Source organism: Corythoichthys intestinalis, chromosome 5 (genome assembly GCF_030265065.1).
Source record: "Corythoichthys intestinalis isolate RoL2023-P3 chromosome 5, ASM3026506v1, whole genome shotgun sequence".
NCBI classification, from domain to species: domain Eukaryota; kingdom Metazoa; phylum Chordata; class Actinopteri; order Syngnathiformes; family Syngnathidae; genus Corythoichthys; species Corythoichthys intestinalis.
Window position 1 is genome coordinate 2709783 of NC_080399.1, and position 21971 is coordinate 2731753.

Below are 21971 nucleotides of genomic sequence, written 5' to 3' on the forward strand. Positions count from 1 at the left end.
AATGACCTACAGAGAGCTGGGACCACAGTAACAAAGGCTACTATCAGTAACACAATGCGCCGCCAGGGACTCAAATCCTGTACTGCCAGACGTGTCCCCCTGCTGAAGCCAGTACTCATCTAGGCCCATCTGCGGTTAGGTAGAGAGCATATGGATGATCCAGATGAAACAAAATAGAACTTCTTGGTAGAAACACAGGTTCTTGTGTTTGGAGGAGAAAGAATACTGAATTGCATCCGAAGAACACCATACCCACTGTGAAGCATGGGGGTGGAAACATCATGCTTTGGGGCTGCTTTCTGCAAAGGGACCAGGATCTGTGTAAAGGAAAGAATGAAGTAGGCCATGTATCGAGAGATTTTGAGTGAAAATCTCCTTCCATCAGCAAGGTCATTGAAGATGAGACGTGGCTGGGTCTTTCAGCATGACAATGATCCCAAACACACAGCCAGGGCAACCAAGGAGTGGCTTCGTAAGAAGCATTTCAAGGTCCTGGAGTGGCCTAGCCAGTCTTCAGATCTCAACCTCATAGAAAATCTGTGGAGGGAGTTGAAAGTCCGTGTTGCCCAACAACAGCCCCAAAACATCATTGCTCTAGAGGAGATCTGCATGGAGGAATGGGCCAAAATACCAGCAACAGTGTGTGAAAAGCTTGTGAAGAGTTCCAGAAAACGTTAGGCCTCCGTTATTGCCAACAAAGGGTACATAACAAAGTATTGAGATGAACTTTTGATTTTGACCAAATACTTATTTTCCACCATGATTTGCAAATAAATTCTTTAAAAATCAAACAATGTGATTTTCTGTTTTTTTTTTTTTTTTCCACATTCTGTCTCTCACGGTTAAGGTTTACCCATGTTGACAATTACAGGCCTCTCTAATATTTTCAAGTGGGAGAACTTGCACAATTAGTGGTTGACTAAATACTTATTTGCCCCATTGTATGTTGGGGTACTTAAAGGGTTAATTCTGATTTACGTGCAAATTCAGGTTACGTCACCAGCATAGGAATGGAATTGGTTCATAACCCATTGACTAACTGTAAATAGTTTATTTTGTACAGTGCTTTAAAGATGCCACGTATTTTAACAGGCCGGCATCATAGAACTTCCGATTGCAAGCTTGCGTGTGGTCATGTGAATGTATTGTGACGTCTGATTGGTATAACGGAGTCATGTGATTATTGTTGCGAAGTCTCATTGGTAAAACGGGTAGAGCCACTGTGCTAGCGCAAATAAATCAAATCAAGTCTAATACGGAGAATAAATAGAAACAATATAACAATTAGCTTAGCCCAAAGTATTGGAGAAAAAGTTGTGTTTCTTCTAGACAAATCTACTCAAGTAAAAGTCAAAAGTATCGCAAGGTAAAACTACTCTTAGAAGTACCTTTTTCTCAAAAAGTTACTGAAGTAAACGTGACACGTTACTACCCACCTCTGCTCAAATGATAGAATACGTTGGGAAAGCCAAAGTGCTAGCTAGTGATTTGAAGACAAAGTTTTGAAAGTGACGCAGTCATATAAGTTAAGTTTTGTAGGTAATTGTTATCTTTTGGTGGCTACAATGAAGGAAAGAAACTGGAAGTTATAGAATACATGTTTTCAAAATTTGTTTCTGTGATGCAAAGGTTTTTTTTGTTTTGTTTTTTTTTCGTAATCATGCTAACATCCACCTAAGACCGAGGAGAGAATGAGTTACGCTAGCTAAAGATGTATAACAAAGTACCAGTAAGCCTATATTAGCACTTTAAGCCAAGTAGTTACATATACATTCATCACAAGGACATGAGTGTGGCATTCAACATTTAACTAATTCATGTTTATGTGAAAATAAGTTATGAATGTATGGAAGTAAGTCTGTGCTACCGGAGTGTGAAATTTTTAACTGTGAAATTTTTCTGCATGGACATTCTGATAGTGATTTTTTTCAAGCATCAAAAATGAGTTGTGAAATCCATCCGCGGAAAAAAAAAAAAAAGGTCACCAAAAAAAAAAAAAAAAAAAAAACAGCCGTGTGAAATTCAGACGTGAAAATTCAGTCGCAAAAAAAAAATTGTGTCTCAAAAAAATATTCAGCCACAAAAAGTTGTGTTGCCAGTATTTCAGTTGTGGAAAAAAAATTGTCGTGACAAAATCAGCAGCGGAAAAAATCAGTCACAAAAATGTATTTGTGTAAAAAAAAAAAATTAAGCCGCAAAAAAAAATTGCCACGAGTACAATCCAGGTAACCAGGGAAAAGCAATCGATCCCATTTGGATCGATTACTCTCTCCTGGTTAACACTGGTACAATCCAGGTAACCAGGGAAAAGCAATCAATCCAAGATCGACTGCATTTCCCTGGTTACCTGGCTTCTGAATTAGGATGCTGAAAAAAAATTTATGTCAGAATTTTGTTGCTTGAAAGATCAAATCAGTTTCAAAAATACAAATTTTGGTGGTACAGATTTACTCCATATAAATGTCATTATATGAAATAATTTTTGGGAAAGCACTTTAATAAAATTTCAAAATTAGAACCGATGAAATGTGTACAGGTGTGAACTCTTTCAATGCCATTGGCGACGATAGACGTCCAGTCATATCTCTTTTCTGCGGAGCCCCAAAAGGGACATCAACAGAAATAAATTTGAGCAATCTGGTGTGCACCAGAATCAATCTAGTAAACATTAGCAATATATATCATTTAAGCTAGAAGACCTTTGCTATGTAAGTTATTGGCTAACTTGCATAGCAAAAGTCTGTTTACAACAATTAGCTAACTTGCATAGCAAAAGTCTGCTAGCTTAAATGCTATATAATGCTAATGTTTACAACAATTGGCAAATTTGCATAGCAAAAGTCCAATAGACGCTAGCTTAAGTGCTATATAATGCTAATGTTTACCAGATTGCTAAAATTTAATTTATTTCTGTCGATGTCCCTTTAGGGGCTCCGTATTTCAGTAGACGTCCAATCCATTTGAACTAGGAGGCTGGCAGTGAATGAACGAACGACCAGAACTCCCGGATTGGACGTCTATTCCCGTCAATGGCAGCCAAGGAGTTAACAATGATCACGTGGTGAATAAAAACACATGATGGTTGTAAAATGTTTGAAGGAAAACAAATTAAATCGGAATTCTTGACTAAACAGTGATGTTCTGGTGTATTCATGAATGACTACATTTCCCACGATGTTTTGCGCTGACGTGACAGGCTGGTCAGGCACTATGTTACGGTAGCGGCGACCAGACGTTCGGTTTGCCCAGTAAGTGCATTTATATTTGGGGAAAAGTGTCGCTTTGTTTGACTGTGACGCTTTTTAAAAAGTCGGAATTTATATGTCTTTGAGTGACTTGACACTTTTTAAGGACTTGTGTGTTATGTCGTCATCATTCTGCTGCCGAAAGCGAGAAAACGCCGAGTGTTAAGCTAGCATACTACTGTAGTTCGTTTAGCCACTGCTGTGTTTAGCGCCGTTATTTGTCTAAATCTCTATTTTTTAGTTGTTTTTTTTTATTTCGGTAACATTGCGAAATAGGTGAGAACAGCCCCTTTTCGACTGTTAGCTGTGCTTACACGTCAACGCTGCTGTTGCTACTTTTTAAAGCGACGTCAGCAGAGAGGCTTCATATCAACTTCCATACTTTTCATTATTAAAAATACTTTTACTGTTTTTGTCAAGCTTACTACCTAGAAGAGCTTCGATATGGACCAAGACAGCAATTCTGAGGTTAGTATTTTGGATAAATATTATATGCCAAACTAGCAGTTTGAAGTGAAGCCCATTTCAAACGGTGGCTAACATGCTAAACAAACAACCACGACTGTCAAACTGGAAAGACTTGTAACTTTATTAATATTTAATATCTAGGATTAAAATATATTATTACTTGTCGCAGGACGAGTCTGTGGGACCACCGGAGGATCCTTTAGAAGATTCGCCACCATGTCTTCCTCCAGGACTTTGTAAGATTTTGCATTTGCACCACATATCATTTTTTTGGTCGTTGTTATTAAACAATATTTAATGCAAGTAAAGTAGTTTTTACTGTCTTTCATATATAATAGAGCTGCCATGATTAATCAACTAATTGACAAGTAATCGATTTAAATTTATTGAATTAATATAGGGTGCCAAACTCATTTTGGTTCAGATTTATGGCAATTGGATCTTACGTCAGCACGGACCAGTTTATATTTTGACCAAAAAAGTTACAAAGTGTATAATGATGGACGAGAAAATATAACTCCCTGTTGATTTTGGGGTGTTTCAGGTCACTTTCTTAAATTCTGGGCTGTTTTCAGGTCGCTTTCTGTTCATTTTCAGGTTGCTTTCTTTAATTTTGGAGCATTATCAGGTTGATTCCTGGTTATTTTTGCTCACTTCTTTTAATTTTGGGCCATTAATGGTCACTTTCTTTAATTTTGGGGCGTTTTCAGGTCACTTCCTGGTGGTTTTCGGTAACTTACTTTAATTTGGGGCATTTTTAGGTTGCTTTCTGTTGATTTTTTTAGTCACTATCTTTAATTTTGGGTAGGGTTGCCACCTTTCAGAAATAAGAAATATGGGACACCCCCCTCGTGCCCAAAGCTGTACAGGCAGAGAAAAAAAGGGGGACATCCCCAAAACTCCTAAAATGCATAGAAATGTATCTGTTAATTTATATTCCATATTAGTTCAGAACGCGACATTTAATTCCCAATTTCGGATCGTTCCTTATTTCAAGGGGACAGGTGGCAACCCTAATTTTGGGGCATTTCCCGGTCACATTCTGTTGATTTCTTGCCACTTTCTTTAATTTGGGGGGATTTTAAGGTCCTTCTGTGTTGATTTTTGGTCACTTTCTTCAATAACGGGCATTTAAGGGCGTTACTTGTTGATTTTCGGTCGCTTCCTCTAATTTTGGGGCATTTTAAGGTCGCTTTTTGTTGATTTGCTGTCACTTTCTTTAATAACGGGGCATTAAAGTCTCTACATGTTGATTTTTGGTTGCTTACTTTAATTTTGTGGCATTTTCAGGTCGGTTTCTGCTGATTTTCAGTCACTTTCTTTAATTTTGGTGCATATTCAGGTCACATTCTATTGATTTCCGGTCACTTTTTTTTTAAATTTTGGGGCATTTTCAGGTCACTTCCTTAAATTTTTGAGCGTTTTCTGGTCGCTTCCTGGTGGTTTTCGGTCACTGTCTTTAATTTGGGGCTTTTTAAGGTTGCTTTCTCTTGATTTTTGGTCACTTTCTTTAATTTTGGGGCATTACCAGGTCACATTCTGTTGATTTCTGGTCAACAGCCATTGGCAGTGTATCAGATACTTGTTCTCTCCACTGGTTTTCGCTCACTTCTTTTAAATTTTGGGTATTGAGAGTCGCTTTCTCTTGAATTTTGGTCACCTTCTTTAATTTTGGGGCATTTTCAGGCCACTTCCAGGTGGTTTTTGGTCACTTTCTTTCATTTTGGGGAATTTTCAGGTCACTTCCTTTAATTTGGGGGCGTTTTCAGGTCGCTTCGTGGTGGTTTTCGGTCACTTTCTTTAATTTTGACGCATTTTAGGGTCGCTTTCTGTTGATTTTCGGTCACTTTCATTTTGGGTCGTTTTCAGGTCACTTCCTGTTGATTTGTTGGTCACTTTCCTCAAATTTGGGGGGTTTTCAAGTCGCTCTTTGTTGATTTTGGCAGACTTTCTTTAAATTTGGGGCGTTATCAGTTTGTTTCCTGGTGGTTTTTGGTCACTTTCTTTAGTAATGGGGCATTTTCAGGTCACTTTTTGTTGATTTTTGGTCACTTTTTTAAATTTTGGGGTATGTTCAGTTCACCTCTTGGTGATTTTTTGCTCACCTCTTTTAATTTGGGGGCATTGATGGGCACTATCTCTTGATTTTTGGTCACTTTATTTAATTTTGGGGCATTATCAGGTCACTTGTTGTTTTTTCGCTCGCTATTTTTAATAATGGGGCATTTTCAGTGATTTTTTTATTTTTTTTTTCCTAGTGATTTTTGGTCACTTTCTTTTGGGGTGACATTTCTTTTGCACGGCGTGGCGGCTTTTATTTTGGTGTGGCAGTGCGCCACAATAATTAATGTGTAGGGGAAACCCTGGGGGTTTAGAGGTCGTTTCCTGGTGGTTTTCGGTCACTTTCTTTAATTTTTGAGGCATTTTAGGGTCGCTTTCTGTTGAATTCCTTTAACTGACTGGTTGGCATCGATGGTGCTAGATGCTTATTGGATGTCAATTTTACATTTATTATGCATTTCTAAATATTTTTAAAAAGCCTAGATTAATATGACAACAAATATGGAGTGAGATTAGATTGTTATTTTTACTTTTTTAAAATCTAATTAGCAACGTTGCAATTTTTAACCATCTTTGTAGCTGATGGAGAAGCAATAGAGCTGCTTTGGCAGTATCGAGCCCAGCGTCGCCAATCATCACCTGAACTACCAGAGACAGTCACTCGTCTCACTTCTCCTGACGGCAGCCTCCTCTACCTGGTGGGCACCGCCCACTTTAGCGACAGCAGCAAAAAGGACGTTGCGACGGTGAGCCATTGTACATGCACCATTGTTAATTGTTATTGGTAAAATGCGTGTCGTTTTGAACAGACGTGTATATATGTGTGTTACAGCTTTACAAATTGGTCAGAGTGAAGGAAGTCAAAAGCTTCAAAAAGCACAATAGCTTTTTTTGCTATCTGTAGAGCTGAACAACTTCATGTTTAGTGAGGACAGAACACGTCATATTAATAAAGTAAAAAATAAGATGCTGTGAGGTACAATGAGGTACTGATTATGCTAATAAAAAAAAACGACTGGAGACAAAATGGTGGACAAGACTCTGGCGTCATAAAGTCGAAAACGCGCAAGTCGAGTATGTCGTAACCCGGAGACTACCTGTAATTGGATGTTTATGATTTTCACTGGCACTGAACTAGTTGATTTATTACCGCAGACGATCCGTGCTGTGCAACCCGATGTGGTTGTGGTGGAGTTGTGCCAGTACAGGGTGTCCATGTTGAAGATGGACGAGAGCACGTTGCTGAAGGAAGCCAAAGAGATCAACCTTGAGAAGGTCCAACAGGCCATCAAACAGGTTAGAGTTTTGTGAAGAAAATGCTTATAAGAAACTTTCCAAGTTAAGTTGATTGGGACATGTGACTTATTTTGGTAAACAACCTATTAAGGAAAACATTGTAACCCTATATATGCGAACTTCACTTTTTGGGTCATCCGTGTTGTGAAAAAATATCAAGGGTTTTTTTTGTTTTGTTTTTTGACCAAAGGCCAGTTGATTTCCAATGGCAAAAACTGTCAAAAATTCCAAATGCATGTAATCCTATTTTTTGTGCAAGTCACATTTCTATGTCACAAAAGTATTCGGCTAATCAAGGAATGAAAAAAACAACCTTATACCGTTTTTTTGTCAAAAACTTAATTCTGTCAAAAAAATAGTTACCCTTCAGAAAAAAACTTTTTTTTTTTTTTTTTTTTTGAGGGGGGGTGTCATTTTTATTATTTTTTTTTAGGTGTTTTTGTTTTTGCAGTTTTTCCACTTTTTTGTGCGGTTTTTCAGTTGTTTCCTCGAGGTTCTTCAGGTTTTTTTTTTTTTTTTTTTTTTCGATTTTTTTGCTAATTTTTGAGTTAGTTTTTTTTGTGATTTTTCAGCTTCAAGGTTTTTTTTTGCAGTTCACTTTTTTGTGTTTTTGCATTGTGTGAGGTGATATTTCAGTTTTATGTGGTCGTTTTTTGAGATTCTGCAGTTTGTTTTTTTGCATTTTTTTTCTAGTTTTTTTGCAATGTTTCTTTGTGTGCAGTTTTTGTTTTTTGCAATTATATACATTTTTTCGTGATTTTTGCAATTTTAAATTTATTTTAAATTTTCACACTTTTTTATGCATTAGTTTGTCATGTGTTTTTTACTATTTTTGCTGTTTTTTTGGGGTGGGGTGGGGGTAGTATTTAGTGTTTTTTGTGTTTTTTTCGTGTTTTTGTATTGTTTGGGGGTGATGTTTCAGTTTTGTGTGTGTGTGTGTGTGTGTGTGTGTATTTTATTATTATTTTTTTTAGAGGTTCTTCAGTTTAATTTTTGATTTTTTTTTTTTGTTTACGTTTTTTCCCCCCAGTATTTTGCATTGTTTTTTGTGTGCAGTTTTTTTTATTTCATTTTTATTTTTTTCTGCTATTTTTGCAGGTGCTTTTTTTCTGGTGTGTTATATTTTGTAAGGTGTTTAGTTTTTCATTTAGTAGCGTTTTTTTGTTCTTCTGTGTTCACGGTTGCTGAGAAAACTACGTAAAATTGTTTTTCACGTTTTGCTAAATCACAAAGAACTATCGATAACAGCTACCTGTTCATTGACTCTGGACCTCTCACCTGCCTTTCAAAATCACACATGAATGTGATTTTTTTTTTTTAAATGCTCATGTTATAGTGCCATTGAGAGTGCAAAACCTTCAATTTGTTTTGACTTGGAGGGGCGAATGAAATTTGGTTTATTCGTCCTTCCCAGTTTAGCGCAATCAATGGCAGCCCGTTAGAGTATACTTTATTTTTTTTAATTGCTCTTTTTTTTCCTCAGAACGGTGTTATGTCCGGCCTGATGCAAATTCTCCTGCTTAAAGTTTCCGCTCACATCACCGAGCAGCTCGGCATGGCTCCCGGGGGGGAGTTCAGGGAAGCTTTCAAAGAGGTGAAAAACATGGATTATCATCACCCAACTTTAAACAGTTACACTTAGAGGGAAAAATAGGCTATTACAGTGCATTTTGTTTGCTTTTAACAGGCTGGGCGTGTGCCCTTCTGCAAGTTTCATTTGGGGGACAGACCCATCCCTGTGACGTTCAAGAGGGCCATTGCCGCTCTTAGTGTGTGGCAGAAGGCCCGGCTTGCTTGGGGGCTTTGCTTCCTTTCGGACCCGATCAGGTTGGCCAAACTTACATAAAAAAAAAAAAAAGTGCTGTTTTTGGCAGCCCTTTTAATTAGGGCCCGTGCACTAAGCGTGCAAAGGTCCTATTGGAATGCAAATGTTTATTATTTTGATTGCATATTATATTTTATGTTATTATTTTATTTGAAGGCCTGAACGTGCTCGAAAACTCACCAAAACTTCCACATACATGCGGCTTTGCGCATATTTCCATAATTTTGCAATGTTGCGAACACATTTAACAAAATGTCTCAGTTGCGCCCGCGTGAAATTTTGAAAAAGGCCTCTCCATTTCGGTTTTTTCAACGAAGAGCAATGAAATTTGGGGAGTACATACCTTGTGCAAAACTGCTCCAAAAATTCTTTTGCACACATATTCCAAACCCAACAGGAAATCAGGTATTTTGGATTGAATGTTAAAAAACATGCAATTTTAGTCGATAAACAGCGTGCACGTTTGAGACCATTGCGCCTAGGCAGTTAGTTGGTTCCACCTCAAAATTGCTGAGAATGTTCATGAGACATATGAGATGTTAAAGTGATCCTCTGATTTAAATACATGTAGGCTCTAATAAACCACAATTGTTTTCTTGTGCTAAAATATGTTGTTAGAAACACATAAAATGTTAAATCAATGGCAATATTTTATAATATTTAGTCCATATTTTGACCGTTAGTTGGCGCCATGGTTTGCGGGCTCGCAGTGATGACGTAATTGATATCTTTCCAAATGTGTTCAACAATTACTTAATGCTGCCTAAACTCGCAAAGTAAAATGCCACGATGTGCAGGTTTTGGATGCAATTTCCAGTTAAATGGAAAAAAGGGGAGTGAAGTGAGTGGTCAAGGTGGAAATATTATTTTTAGTGAATAAATGTGCATAAGTGGAAGCTTCTCCCCCTTTTTGGTCCCTGTATGCATGTATCCTACCCACCACGCGTTACAACTGGCGCCCGAACATTTTTCCTGGATCCTCAGTCAAGTAAGGGTCCCATCGCGTCTGCAATAATGGTTTTGGATCTGTCCATTTATTTTTATTCGTCGGTCCCACAGCGGCTTTTCGGATCAGTCTATTTTGTGGAATCGACGGCCTAATCGCGGCTGCGATATTGCCATGGGATCGGTCTAATTCCAGGATCTTCGAGTGAGTAAAAAACGCGGATTTGGATTAGTATTGCTATCTTTTTTGTTGACTATTCTTCGTGGGAGTTTTCCCCAAATCATACTAAATAATTAAAGCACTATGGCACGCTACAGTGACGACAGTGACTCTGACATGGACCTTACAACAATGTTTGAGTTCGTTAGGGAATGCGTGTTTGCGTACTGCTGAGCTCCCGAGTGAAGAGTGGTCAAGGTGGAAATATTATTTTTTGAGAATAAATGTGCATAAGTGGAAGCTTCTCCCCTTTCCGGTACTTTTATACACGTATCCTAGCTACCACGCGTTACAATGTTCAAGACCTGGATTACACAAGGTGTGCTCTTTTGCCTGTACTGTATGTAAAGCACACGACAGCTCTGGATGCTAACAATATACATAGTTATATTGGGAAAACGTTTGAAAATGCAATATGCTTACCTTGAATATCTGCTAACAAAACCGGAGTTCCCGAATCTCAACAGCATGCACTCTCACTCCCAACCGGAGTTCCCAACCGGACTCTCTCGCATCACCAGTTTTGCCCAACTTTTGTCTTATCAGGTATTTGCTGCACGCATTTTTCCCTGAAGCTCGTCTTGTAAACGACCGACAGTGCTGTCCTGCTCTTCACTTTTCAGATCTGGTTCAAATAGGAAGGGTAGAACCGACGACATGTTGGGAAAGCTAACGAGTGACAAGCTGGAATTTCGGCATTCGGGGCCAGTGACGTCACGCACTGCGACGTAACAAGAATGGCAACCTGTCACTTAAAATAATTTTACAAACTTTATTAAAACAAAAACATTGAGAGGGGTTTTAATATCAAATTATTATAACTCATACTAACATTTACGTTTTAAGAAATACTTGTCTTAAAAATAGAGGATCCCTTTAAGTTATCAAAATGGTGAGTTTTCATTCACGGCCTGACCTGGGCGGGGTACCAAATTCCGGCGTTTTTTGGACAACACGCCAATACAGTAAATGACTAATAACTTCCTGATACAAGGTGCAATCTTTTTCATCTTTTTTTGTTGTAGTCTCAGCTATGATCATAGGCAGCTATACACACTATGGTCAGATTTTTTTTTTTTTTTTTTAATCAAAATGGAGGGCTGGTTGACCTCAGATTGACCTACAGAAGAAGTGTAAATGTCTCAAAAATGATACCAGCACTTTTTACAGCACAAACGGTTGACATAATTTTTCAGCTAAGCTAAGCTAATTAAAGTTAAGCGCGTTGTAGCGCATATCATCCACACACACATTTAAACGAGGGTTCTTAAAAACTGCGCCCAAAGTGAAGATGTGCGAATTCTGTGTTTGTGGTGCCATCACATGGACACTGATAACCGAAGATTTAGCTGTGGAAACATCACGGACTTATTTTTTGACATTTTGAGCTTCCCTTGCAGTCCTAGAGCAATCGCCTCAACCTATAAAGGGTTAAGTCATGTGTGAAACCAGATGAAATTGTTGTGTAAACATTTGAGATCATATCAAGCCCTTTATTTCCCCTTTTTCTTTTTGTCACAAAAAGCGAAAATAACCACCAAACTGTCCACTATGGATTAACAACGTTAGACTTTGTTTGTCATTTCAGTAAAGAAGACGTGGAGAAATGCAAACAGAAAGACCTGCTGGAACAGACCATGTCAGAGATGATAGGAGAGTTTCCAGCGCTTCACCAAACCATCGTGGCGGAGAGAGACATCTACCTCACGCACACACTGCGCCAGGCGACACGCTGTGTGGAGGCGCCACCTAACGCCCAGAGTTGGTATTGCACTCTCAAATAGCTGTACAAACGTAACGTTGGTAACGTTCTATTGTTCAATTCTTGTAGAAGTGCCTGCTGTTGTAGTGGGAGTCGTTGGAATGGGTCACGTCCCCGGCATCGAAAGAAACTGGGATCGGCATCTCAACATTAGTGAAATTATGAGGTACGGTTCTATGGTTTTTGCCATCGACGGCCCTAGATGTCCAATCCGCAGGCCTGCCACAAAATGTTTATTTCGATAGTATTTTTGCAGCAAATCGACTAGTAAGAAAGTAATATTGCAAGTCGTTATACCTGCTTTGCAATCATCTTTTTAGGCTGTATTTTAGAATCTGCAGAAAAGCATCAAATTATAATCCGGAAAAAGACTTTTCAAACTCTGCATCATTTTTTCAAGGACCAATAAAACTTTAATCAGGTAATGTTATGACTTGATTCTCGTCATATTTTAATTTTATAATCTTGTTAAATTATGACTTCGTTTTGTCATTCCATGATTTAAATCACGTAATATTAGGAATTAAATCTCGGAATATTACAATTTTTTTTCTGGTAATATTGTGATTTCAATCTCGTAGAGTTACGACTTCATTGTCGTCATATTGTAATTTAAATCTTGTAATGTGATTTAAATTTTGTAATGTCGTGACATACAGTGCCCTCCATAATTATTGGCACCCCTGGTTAAGATGTGTTTTTTAGCTTCTAATAATTTTTGTATTCAAATAATATGGGACCTTAATGGAAAAAAAGAGAAAAATCCAACCTTCAATACAAGTGCATTTATTCAGTGGGGAAAAAATCCCACATAAAGAAATAATTATTTGACATCAAATAATGTGTGTCACAATTATTAGCACCCCCGGTGTTAATACAGTGGTACCTCGACATACGATCGCTTCGACACACGATCTTTTCGACATCCGACGTAAAATTTGACTTGCCATTTGTTTCTACATCCGACGATATGCTCGAAATACAACGACATGACAGCAAAGCAGACAAATGCACGGCGGATTTTCTTGTGTGAGAAATCAACACAAAAGATTTCAAAAAGGGTGGTACAGGTGATGAAACAAAGAAAAAGGTGACGCTTACCTTTTAAATGGAGTTGCAAATTATAGAAAAATATGAGCGTGGGGTGCGCATCCGTGAACTGGCTCAAGAATACAACTCCACGGTCCTCTTCCGACTAGGGCTGGGCGATATGGCCTTAAACATGTATCACGATAAATTGAGCAGATTTATCTCGATAACGATAAATGACGATAAATTCGCCCAAGCGGACTGTTATATAATTTGAAAATCTGAATCAATGCATGAAATACAGATTAACTATTTCTTGTTGATTTATTTACCAGCATTCAATTTGATATACTGTATTTAACAATTGTACATGCAGTCTAAACATTAAATTTATAAAAATTAGGGCTGTCAAAATTATCGCGTTAACTGGCGTTAATTAATTTTTTTAATTAATCACGTTAAAATATTTGACGCAATTAACGCACTTGCCCAGCTCAGACATATTTAAATGTCACTAGAGTGAAAGGCCCACCTGTTAATTGTGTTTTGCGGAGTTTTGCTGCCCTCTGCTGGCGTTTGGGTGCGACTGATTTTATAGTGTAAGTAATTATTGCCATCAACAATGGCGGGCTACTAGTTTATTTTTTGATTGAAAATTTAACAAATTTTATTAAAACGAAAACATTAAGAGGGGTTTTAATATAAAATTTCTATAACTGATTTAGAACTGATATATTGTTATAATAAACAAATACAGTCCTTATGTACCGCATGTTGAAAATATATATCCATCTTGCGTCTTATCTTTCCATTCCAACAATAATTTAGAGAAAAATATGGCATATTATATAGATGGTTTGAATTGCGATTAATTACGATTAATTAATTTTTAAGCTGTAATTAACTCGATTAAAAATTTTAATCGTTTGACAGCCCTAATAAAAATGTATTGTAAGCAATAAGAATTCAAGTATGAACATTTATAACAGCGTGTATGACTTGAACAATGTACATTGTCAAAATCAATATGCCTGTGCAAACATGTAATTGTAACACAAATGACTTGCAGCTTGAACAGTACACTTCAAAAAGACAACTTATTGTTAATGGCTGCTGTGATATAATTATTAAATACAAGTGTTTACTTTATGGTTTAAGGGTTTTTTTCCCCCCCCAGTGCATTTTTTCATAAATGCACGCACAATAAAAATAGCTGGGGCCATTTCTCGGTCATTATAAGTTTCGCCGTTGGATTGTACTTTATGCAGAATTCTTTACCATCACAAAAGCTATCAGAGGAATCACACACACAGACAGATACAAAATAACGCCACATAGTAATTGCTAGATGCAGTCCGTGCCCAATCCACTCATTAAGTTCAGCCGTTTCGACAAGGTTAGAGCCTCTATCCGACTCCATAACGTTCATTTGTAGCGTTAGCCGCTAGCTAGCGTTAGCCTGGCTACCAGTAGAAAGCACTGAAAGCACCATCTCCGGAAATCGTGAGAACAAAGGAGGACAGCGGGTGAAAGCCTGTCTGGATGCCACCAAGAGTCTACTAAATGTCGGTTGAAAGTTTGGTGAACCTCCCTTAAGCCACACTCCATCACGTTTTGCTTGTAGCGTTAGCTGCTAGCGTTAGCTTACCGGGCTTTTGTTTGATTGGCTTCCTGATGATCACGTGACTCACTACGTAAGCACATTCACTGCTTTCTTAAAGGGGAATGAACATAGACGAACAACACAGAATCAAAGCGGGATGAAAAGACTATTTTCTTGTTTAATTAATTTACCGACATGGTCAAAATTACGTCGGTCATCGTTAAGAATTTCGGTGACGGTAAATTTTCGGTTTACCGCCCTGCTCTACTTCCGACCACCGTTCGCCAGTCTTTATAAGTTCAACTGATAATTATTATTGTGGTAAAATCGCCAAAGAAATCGCCAGCTTTGCCATGTTTTTATCATTTATTTCACAACTTATTCAACACAAAACGCCTACTGTCTGCCGCAATTGACGGGGTTCTCAAGAAAACATTGAAAGGGAAAGTGAAACTCTGTGAAAGGGAAAGTGAAACTGTTTCTGGCACGATAGCCCCGTGGCGCGTTCAGGTACAGCAAAAAACATCCGCCACATTAGAACCCGATTTGTTACATTATTAAAGGAATTATTGTATTATTATTATATTTTTCCAATTTTTATTTGTAATGTATTCGTTTTACTATGTGTAATTGCCATTTGTAATAGTACCAGCAGTATTTATTAAGGATTTAGTGTAGGTTTTTGGGCTGTGGAACAAATTAATGGAATTATAATGTATTCCTATGGGAAAATCCTGCTCGACATACAACCATTTCGACTTACAAACAAGGTCCTGGAACGAATTAACTTCGTATGTAGAGGTACCACTGTACTTTGTATTGTACATGTTTTGTCCTCCCATGGCCATCTCAGTCCCCAGAGCTTGTTTTGTTGGCAAAAGGGGGTTGTACAAAGTATTAACACCAGGGATGCTAATAATTGCGACACACATTATTTGATGTCAAATAATTATTTCTTTATGTGGGATTTTTTCCCCACTGAATAAATGCACTTGTATTGAAGGTTGGATTTTTCTTTTTTTTCCATTAAGGTCCCACATTATTTGAATTAAAAAAAATAATAAAAAATTTGAATCTAAAAAACGCATCTTTACCAGGGGTGGTAATAATTATGGAGGGCACTGTAAATCTCGTGATGTCGTCATTCAAATTTCGTGATGGTGTGACTCAAATTTCGTGATGGCGTGATATTATTTTCATAAGATTACGATTTGAATCTCGTAAGATTAAGACTTAAATCTCAATGTCGTTACCCAAATCTCATCATATTAGGATTTAAATGTCAGAATATTACTTTTGTCTCGGAATATTACTTTTTTCTTGTAGTGTCATGACTTTAATATCATAAGATTACGGCCAAATCTTGTGAAGTTGCGGCTTAAATTTCGTAAAGTCGCGGTTTAAATCTTGTCGGGTCGCGGCGTAAATCTCGTCGGGTCGGGGCCGGAATGTCCAAAAGTCGGGGCAGGAATGTCCAAAAGGTTTTGGCCCCGATGTCCAAAAGTTCGGTTTTTGACCCCGATGTCCAAAAGTTCTTGGCCGGAGAGTCCCCAAGTTGGGGCCGGAATCTCATTATATTAGGACTTAATGTTCCGAGAAAAAGGATTATTCTGAAATGTACTTTTGTCTCAGTGTCATGACTTCAATCTTATAAGATTGACTTAAATTTCGTAATGTCGTGACTTAAATCTTGTCATATTTGGACTAAAATTTCACAATATCGCATCTTAGGATATTACTTTTTTCTCGTAATGTCATGACTTAAATTTCATAATATTGCGACGACTCCCGTTGGCGGACTTTTTCTTCCTCGATCCTGCTTTTTTTTATGTATTCTGCCAATGCTTTACTAGTATTTGTTGAGTCTTTGGCCGCCATTGACGGCACGAACGTTCATTCACTGCCAACCTCCCACTTCAAATGCATTGATGGTCTACTCGTGATAAACTCATTTTTGGCCAGAGGAAGAACATTCAATTCACAATAGAAAGATGATTGGACGCCATACAATCGGACTCATTGTCGTCCACAGCACTTAACATGCATTTTTCTCCTTTTTGTTCCGCAGCGTCGCCCCTCCGTCACAGTTCGGCTGGGTTTTTGTACTCAAAGGCGTCATGCTTGGAATGCTGGGATACGCCTGCTATCGCGCCGGAGGGACTTTAATGGGAGCGCTGCTGTCTTCGACCGCCATCCGCTCGTTCGTGGACAACCTGCGACCCAAGCGCGCGCAGGTCAGCTGAAGGCTCGGTTCACGAAAACGGCACGTCGTCGTTACCGGTGGCCTTAAACGAAGGTGCAACAAAGGACCTCAGGCGAGTGCGGTGCCTACGCGGATATTTCGGGCCTTACTGCCAAAGAAACCTACACGGGATTGTATTGTCATTTTTTGGAAAGGCTATATGATCCAAGGTTTAATAATATAATACCAATAATGTCTTCTGAGTGCTTGAAAGTTTACTCCTTTTGAAGAAAAAAATCATTTTCTGGGAGGGTCAAATCCAGGAGGAATCGTCTTCAGCCAAACGCCCTTGCAATATTTCAATTGTTTTTTTTTTTTTGTATCCTTGTTCTTTATTTCTTAATTTTTGTTAGGCCAGCATAATATATATATAAAGATCATATTTTATAGAGTGCCATTTGTGACCCCAGGATAAATCGAGCTGTATTATCACTTAAGTTTGACAAATTCAACTTATTTTTTGTGTATTATCAATTAACGTCTATTATAAATTCAAAGGCTCCTAAATTCTTTTTTTTTTTTTTTTCGAATTTATTTCTGGTAAAAGGTGTTATGGCATTTTGCTAAATGTTTCATTGAAAATCAGTCTCTAACTAGTACATTTCCAAAGTACTTATGATTTTATTGTCCTGGATAAACTCTCTTTAATCGTGTTGTTTTCAGATTAAAAAAAACACATGATTTTATTTAAATAAATAAAAAGCTTTTAATTTACTGTTTGTTTTTGGGGCGTTTCGGGGGTCACTTCTTGCCGATAACATGTCACTTTCTGTTGATTTGGGGGCATTTTGAGGTCTCTCCCTGTTGACATCAAGCCCCCACCAATTCTAATGCCCTCAATGGCCCCCTCCCAATCAAAATGAATTGGATGTCCAGCTCTGTCAGTGGCAGCAAAAAGATTTTGGTATCAACCTGTTCTTTCAAAAAACAAATTTCTCACATTTCTGCATTAAATCACCATCAAATGTGATCTGATCTTTGTCAAAATCACACCGATGAAAAGAAAGTGTCTGCTTTAACTAAAACCACCCAAACATTTATAGTAGAGTTGTTCCGATCATGTTTTTTTGCTCCCGATCGTTTTAGTTTGAGTATCTGCCGATCCCGATATTTCCCGATCAGATTGCTTTTTTTTTTTTTTTGCTCCGGATTCAATTCCAATCATTCCCGATAATTTTTCCCCATCATATACATTTTGGCAATGCATTAATAAAAAAAATGAATAAAACTCGGACGAATATATACATTCAACATACAGTACATAACTACTGTATTTGTTTATTATGACAATAAATCCTCAAGATGGCATTTACATTATTAACATTCATTCTGTGAGAGGGATCCGCGGACAGAAAGACTTGTAATTCTTAAAGGATAAATGTGACTTTGTATATTGTGACTAAATATTGCCATCTAGTGTATTTGTTGAGCTTTCAGTAAATGATACTGTAGCCATTTAACTGTTCTGCCCAAATGCATGATGGGAAGTGCAACCATGACTGTGCGTAGTGGCACCAATTGACATATCTTCTCTGCGTTGGGAAATAACATAGGGTGTTAAGAAAAAGATCAACTACTACCTTACTTCCCCACATTGCTTCCCACAATATTTCTAATTGTTGAGGGATTGTAAGGCTTTAGCCAATGAGAAAAGGCTCCAAAGACTGCCAAAATTCACTCTACTCATTTTTCGCTGCCTTTTAGCTCTTTATATAGGTAAAACGGCGCCATTATAGATTGAATGCAACAATTCGTGAGTGGGTCGTGCAGCACATGCGTTATACCACCGTTAACGTGTTCAATTTGATAGCCCTACTTTAAGGCAAAACTAAAGAATCTGGATGAGTGTAAGACAATTTGTCTGTAACGTTAAATACAATTAGAAAACGATTTAATAAAAATAAAAAAAAATATATATATATATAAAGGCATGTCCGATATTTTTTTGCCGATTCCGATACTTTAAAAATGACGTGATGCCGATCGATCGGGACATCTTTAATTTATAGGTTTTCATATTTTAATGAGGATAGTATGCAAACAATGAAAGAAGGGGGGAAAATAAGTAAGCGAACCATCACATTTAATATTTTGTGCCTCCACCCTTTGGCAGCAATATCTTCAACCAGATGCTTCCTGTAGCTGCAGATCAGTCTGGCACATCGTTCAGGACTAAATCTGGATCCGTTCTTCTCTACAAAACTGCTGTAGTTCGTTTAGATTCCCGGGATGTCTGGCATGAATCGCTGTCTTTAGGTCATGCCACAGCATCTCAATGGGGTTCAAGTCCGGACTTTGACTTGGCCACTCCAGAACGTGTATTTTGTTCTTCTGAAACCATTCTGAAGTTGATTTACTTCTGTGTTTTGTATCATTGTCTCGTTGCAGCATCCATTCTCTTTTTAGCTTCAACTGTCTGACAGAAAGCCTCAGGTTTTCCTGCAAAACATCCTGATGAACTTTTTAATTCATTCTTCCATTAATGATTGCAAGTTGTCCAGGCCCTGAGGTAGCAAAACAGCCCCAAATCATGATGCTCCCTCCACCATGCTTTACGGTGGGAATGAGGTGTTGATGTTGGTGAACTGTTCCATTTTTCCTCCACACATGACATTGTGTGTTACTCCCAAACAATTCAACTTTGGTTTCATCAGTCCATAATAATTTTGCCAAAACGTCTTTGGAGTGTCCAAGTGCCTTTTTGCGAACATTAAACGAGCAACAATGTTTTCCTCCCATGAACACCATTGTTGGCCAAAGTTTTACATATAGTTGACGTGTGCAGAGATATTGGACTGTGCTAGTGATTTCTGTAAGTCTTTAGCAGACACTCTAGGGTTCTTTTTTAACTTTCTGAGTATTATGCGCTGAACTCTTGGCGTCATCTTTGGTGGACGGCCGCTCCTTGGGAGAAAAGCAACAGTGCCGAACTCTCTCTATTTGTAGACAACTATTCTGACTGTCGATTGATGAACATCCAGACTTTCAGAGATGGTTTTGTATCCTTTCCCAGCTTTATACAAATCAAGTCCTTGATCGCAGGTCTTCAGACAGCTTTTTTGACCGAGCCATGATGCACATCAGACAATGCTTCTCATCAAGACGATTCTTACCAGGTGTGTGTTTTATAGTGGCTAGGACAGCTTTAAACCTCTCATCAGTGATTGGGCACACACCTGACCTGAATTGTTTGATAAAAATTGGTTTCCATTGCTCTTTAAGTCTCCTTAGGCGGAGGGTTCAATTACTTATTTTTTCCCCTTCTGTCATTGTTTGCATGCTATCCTAATTAAAATATGAAAACCTATAAATGTTTGGGTGGTTTTAGTTCAAGCAGTTTTTTCATCTGTGTGATTTTGAAGATTTGATGATTGTATGCAGAAATGTGAGAAATTCCAAAAGGTAGTTAATAAAAACAACTAAAATAGCAAACAAATTACTTTTTTAAAAACAGTTTTGCAATGATCGGTACAGTGTGATGAATTTCTTACCAAATGGGTTAATTGCATGGCATTTATCGGCATACGATAAATTAATGCTTTAGCATAAAAAAGGCCTTTTTATGCTAACAAGTGCCTCGGTTCATCAGCAAATGTTTATGCATTTTTTAGGGGACTGTGTATTACCACCAAATAGTAAATACAAGTTTATTATCAAGCTATAAACGCAGAATTTGTGTTTATTTGAAATCTACACTTGTCAACCATTTTGTGTTGTCATCACAAGCTGAAAACCTCTTGAATTTAGTTGTAGTTATATAATGACATAATTTGTATGAAACACTGTTCATAATTATTAATAAATGATTCATGAGAATTTGTTGCCATGTGGGGAAAAAAATTCACAAAAAATTACAGAAAACAATCCATTGATAACATTTTAGCAGTTTTCCAGGAATGAAGTAGTATTGCACCGATACCATTTTTTGGCCTCCAATCCCGCTACCTGGCCGTGCGGTATTGGTAGATGCCGATATGATACTGTACCAATACTATCTTTTTTTTTTTTCTCCAAGGGGATAGTTTTGACTACAGTGGACAGATATTGAAAATGTTCGCTTTAGATTAGCTTATTCACTGTGTTGTGGTAGATGGTAAAAGGGAAAATGATATTGAAAAAAACCTAATGACAGCAATAGACTTCCAATTAATTTCAACTGAGAGCCCTTCTCAGCCCGTCCTAGTTAAAATGGATTAGACGTCTATTGCTGTCAATGGCAGGCAAAGAGTTAAGCTCCATGGGCTCACAGAAAATAACCCCCCCAAAGCAAAATACAAACTAATTTGAAATAATGTCCACATTTTTAAATTATAAATTGTTTTTATTTTATGAAGTTTTTCAACATTTTATTTTGAAATATTTAGTTTTTATTCTAGTTGCTTTTAATTTGCGTTTATATTCCTAATTATTATATTTTATTTATTACTGTTTAAATTTTTTTTTTCAAAATGTATCCCTCAATTTATTTGAATTCAACACGTTTTTATTTATTTTTTCAAATAATTATTTATATTTCTTAATAATATGGTTGTTTTTAATTTGATTTTTTAATTTTTTTTTGCTTTATTACTGTTCAAATAGGTTTTTTTTTTCCAATGGATCCTTCAAATATTTTAATTCATTTAAAAATAGGTAAATATTTTAATTGCCTAATTTGAATTTATGTCCGCATTTTTAAAATTTATTATAAATTGTTTTTTTGAAGTTTTTTTAATTTAATTATTTATATTGTTTTTAATACCGAAGCTGCTTTTAATTTGCATTTTTTCGTAATTTTTATTTTTTGCTTTCATATCGCTTTTAATTTTTTTTTCACAAAATGTATCCCTCAATTTATTTATTTTTTTAAGTTTTTGAACATTTTATTTTGAAATATTTATAAAGTTTTTAATACTAATTGCTTTTTATTTGTGTTTATTTTCCTAATTATTTTCATTTATTACTGTTTAAATTTTATTTTTTCAAAATAGTATCCCTCAATTTATTTGAATTTAAGTTTTATATTTTTTTTCTTTTTTTCGGAAGTATTTAAATTTCTTAATAATATGGTTGTTTTTAATTAGCTTTTTTAAAAAATTTATTTATTACTGTTCAAATTTTTTTCCAATGGATCCTTTATTTTCATCGGTTTAAAAATAGTTAAATATTTTAATTACCTAATTTGAATTTATGTCCGCGTTTTTTCAATTTATTACATTGTTTTTTTTAAAGTATTTTATCTTTGAATTATTTATATTGTCTTTAATACTGACGCTGCTTTTAATTTGCGTTTTTC

General features: G+C 36.9%; 1 protein-coding gene across 2 annotated transcripts; it reads left to right on the top strand.

Annotated features, from left to right (window-relative positions):
• The first annotated feature begins 2001 nt into the window (after positions 1-2001).
• Positions 2002-17410, top strand: trabd (TraB domain containing). 2 transcript variants are annotated; one of them, XM_057837718.1, is made up of 10 exons: positions 2002-3248; positions 3666-3713; positions 3883-3949; positions 6354-6520; positions 6930-7070; positions 8554-8664; positions 8758-8897; positions 11649-11821; positions 11892-11988; positions 16523-17410. In XM_057837718.1, exons 2-10 carry the CDS (start codon positions 3690-3692, stop codon positions 16695-16697), a joined length of 1095 nt encoding a protein of 364 aa, XP_057693701.1. In that variant the 5' UTR covers positions 2002-3248; positions 3666-3689; the 3' UTR covers positions 16698-17410. The 2 variants fall into 2 exon arrangements, with proteins under 2 accessions (XP_057693701.1, XP_057693700.1); XM_057837717.1 differs by lacking the exon at positions 2002-3248 and having other exon boundaries at positions 3288-3713.
• Positions 17411-21971: the final 4561 nt, after the last annotated feature.

What these genes read in the sequence shown, in the direction of transcription:
- trabd (XM_057837718.1), top strand. Translation starts at nt 3,690, where the DNA reads ATGGACCAAGACAGCAATTCTGAG. An exon ending in TTCCTTTCGGACCCGATCAG is followed by an intron (nt 8,898 to 11,648) that starts GTTGGCCAAACT and finishes TTGTCATTTCAG; the next exon opens with TAAAGAAGACGTGGAGAAAT. An exon ending in GGCGCCACCTAACGCCCAGA is followed by an intron (nt 11,822 to 11,891) that starts GTTGGTATTGCA and finishes CAATTCTTGTAG; the next exon opens with AAGTGCCTGCTGTTGTAGTG.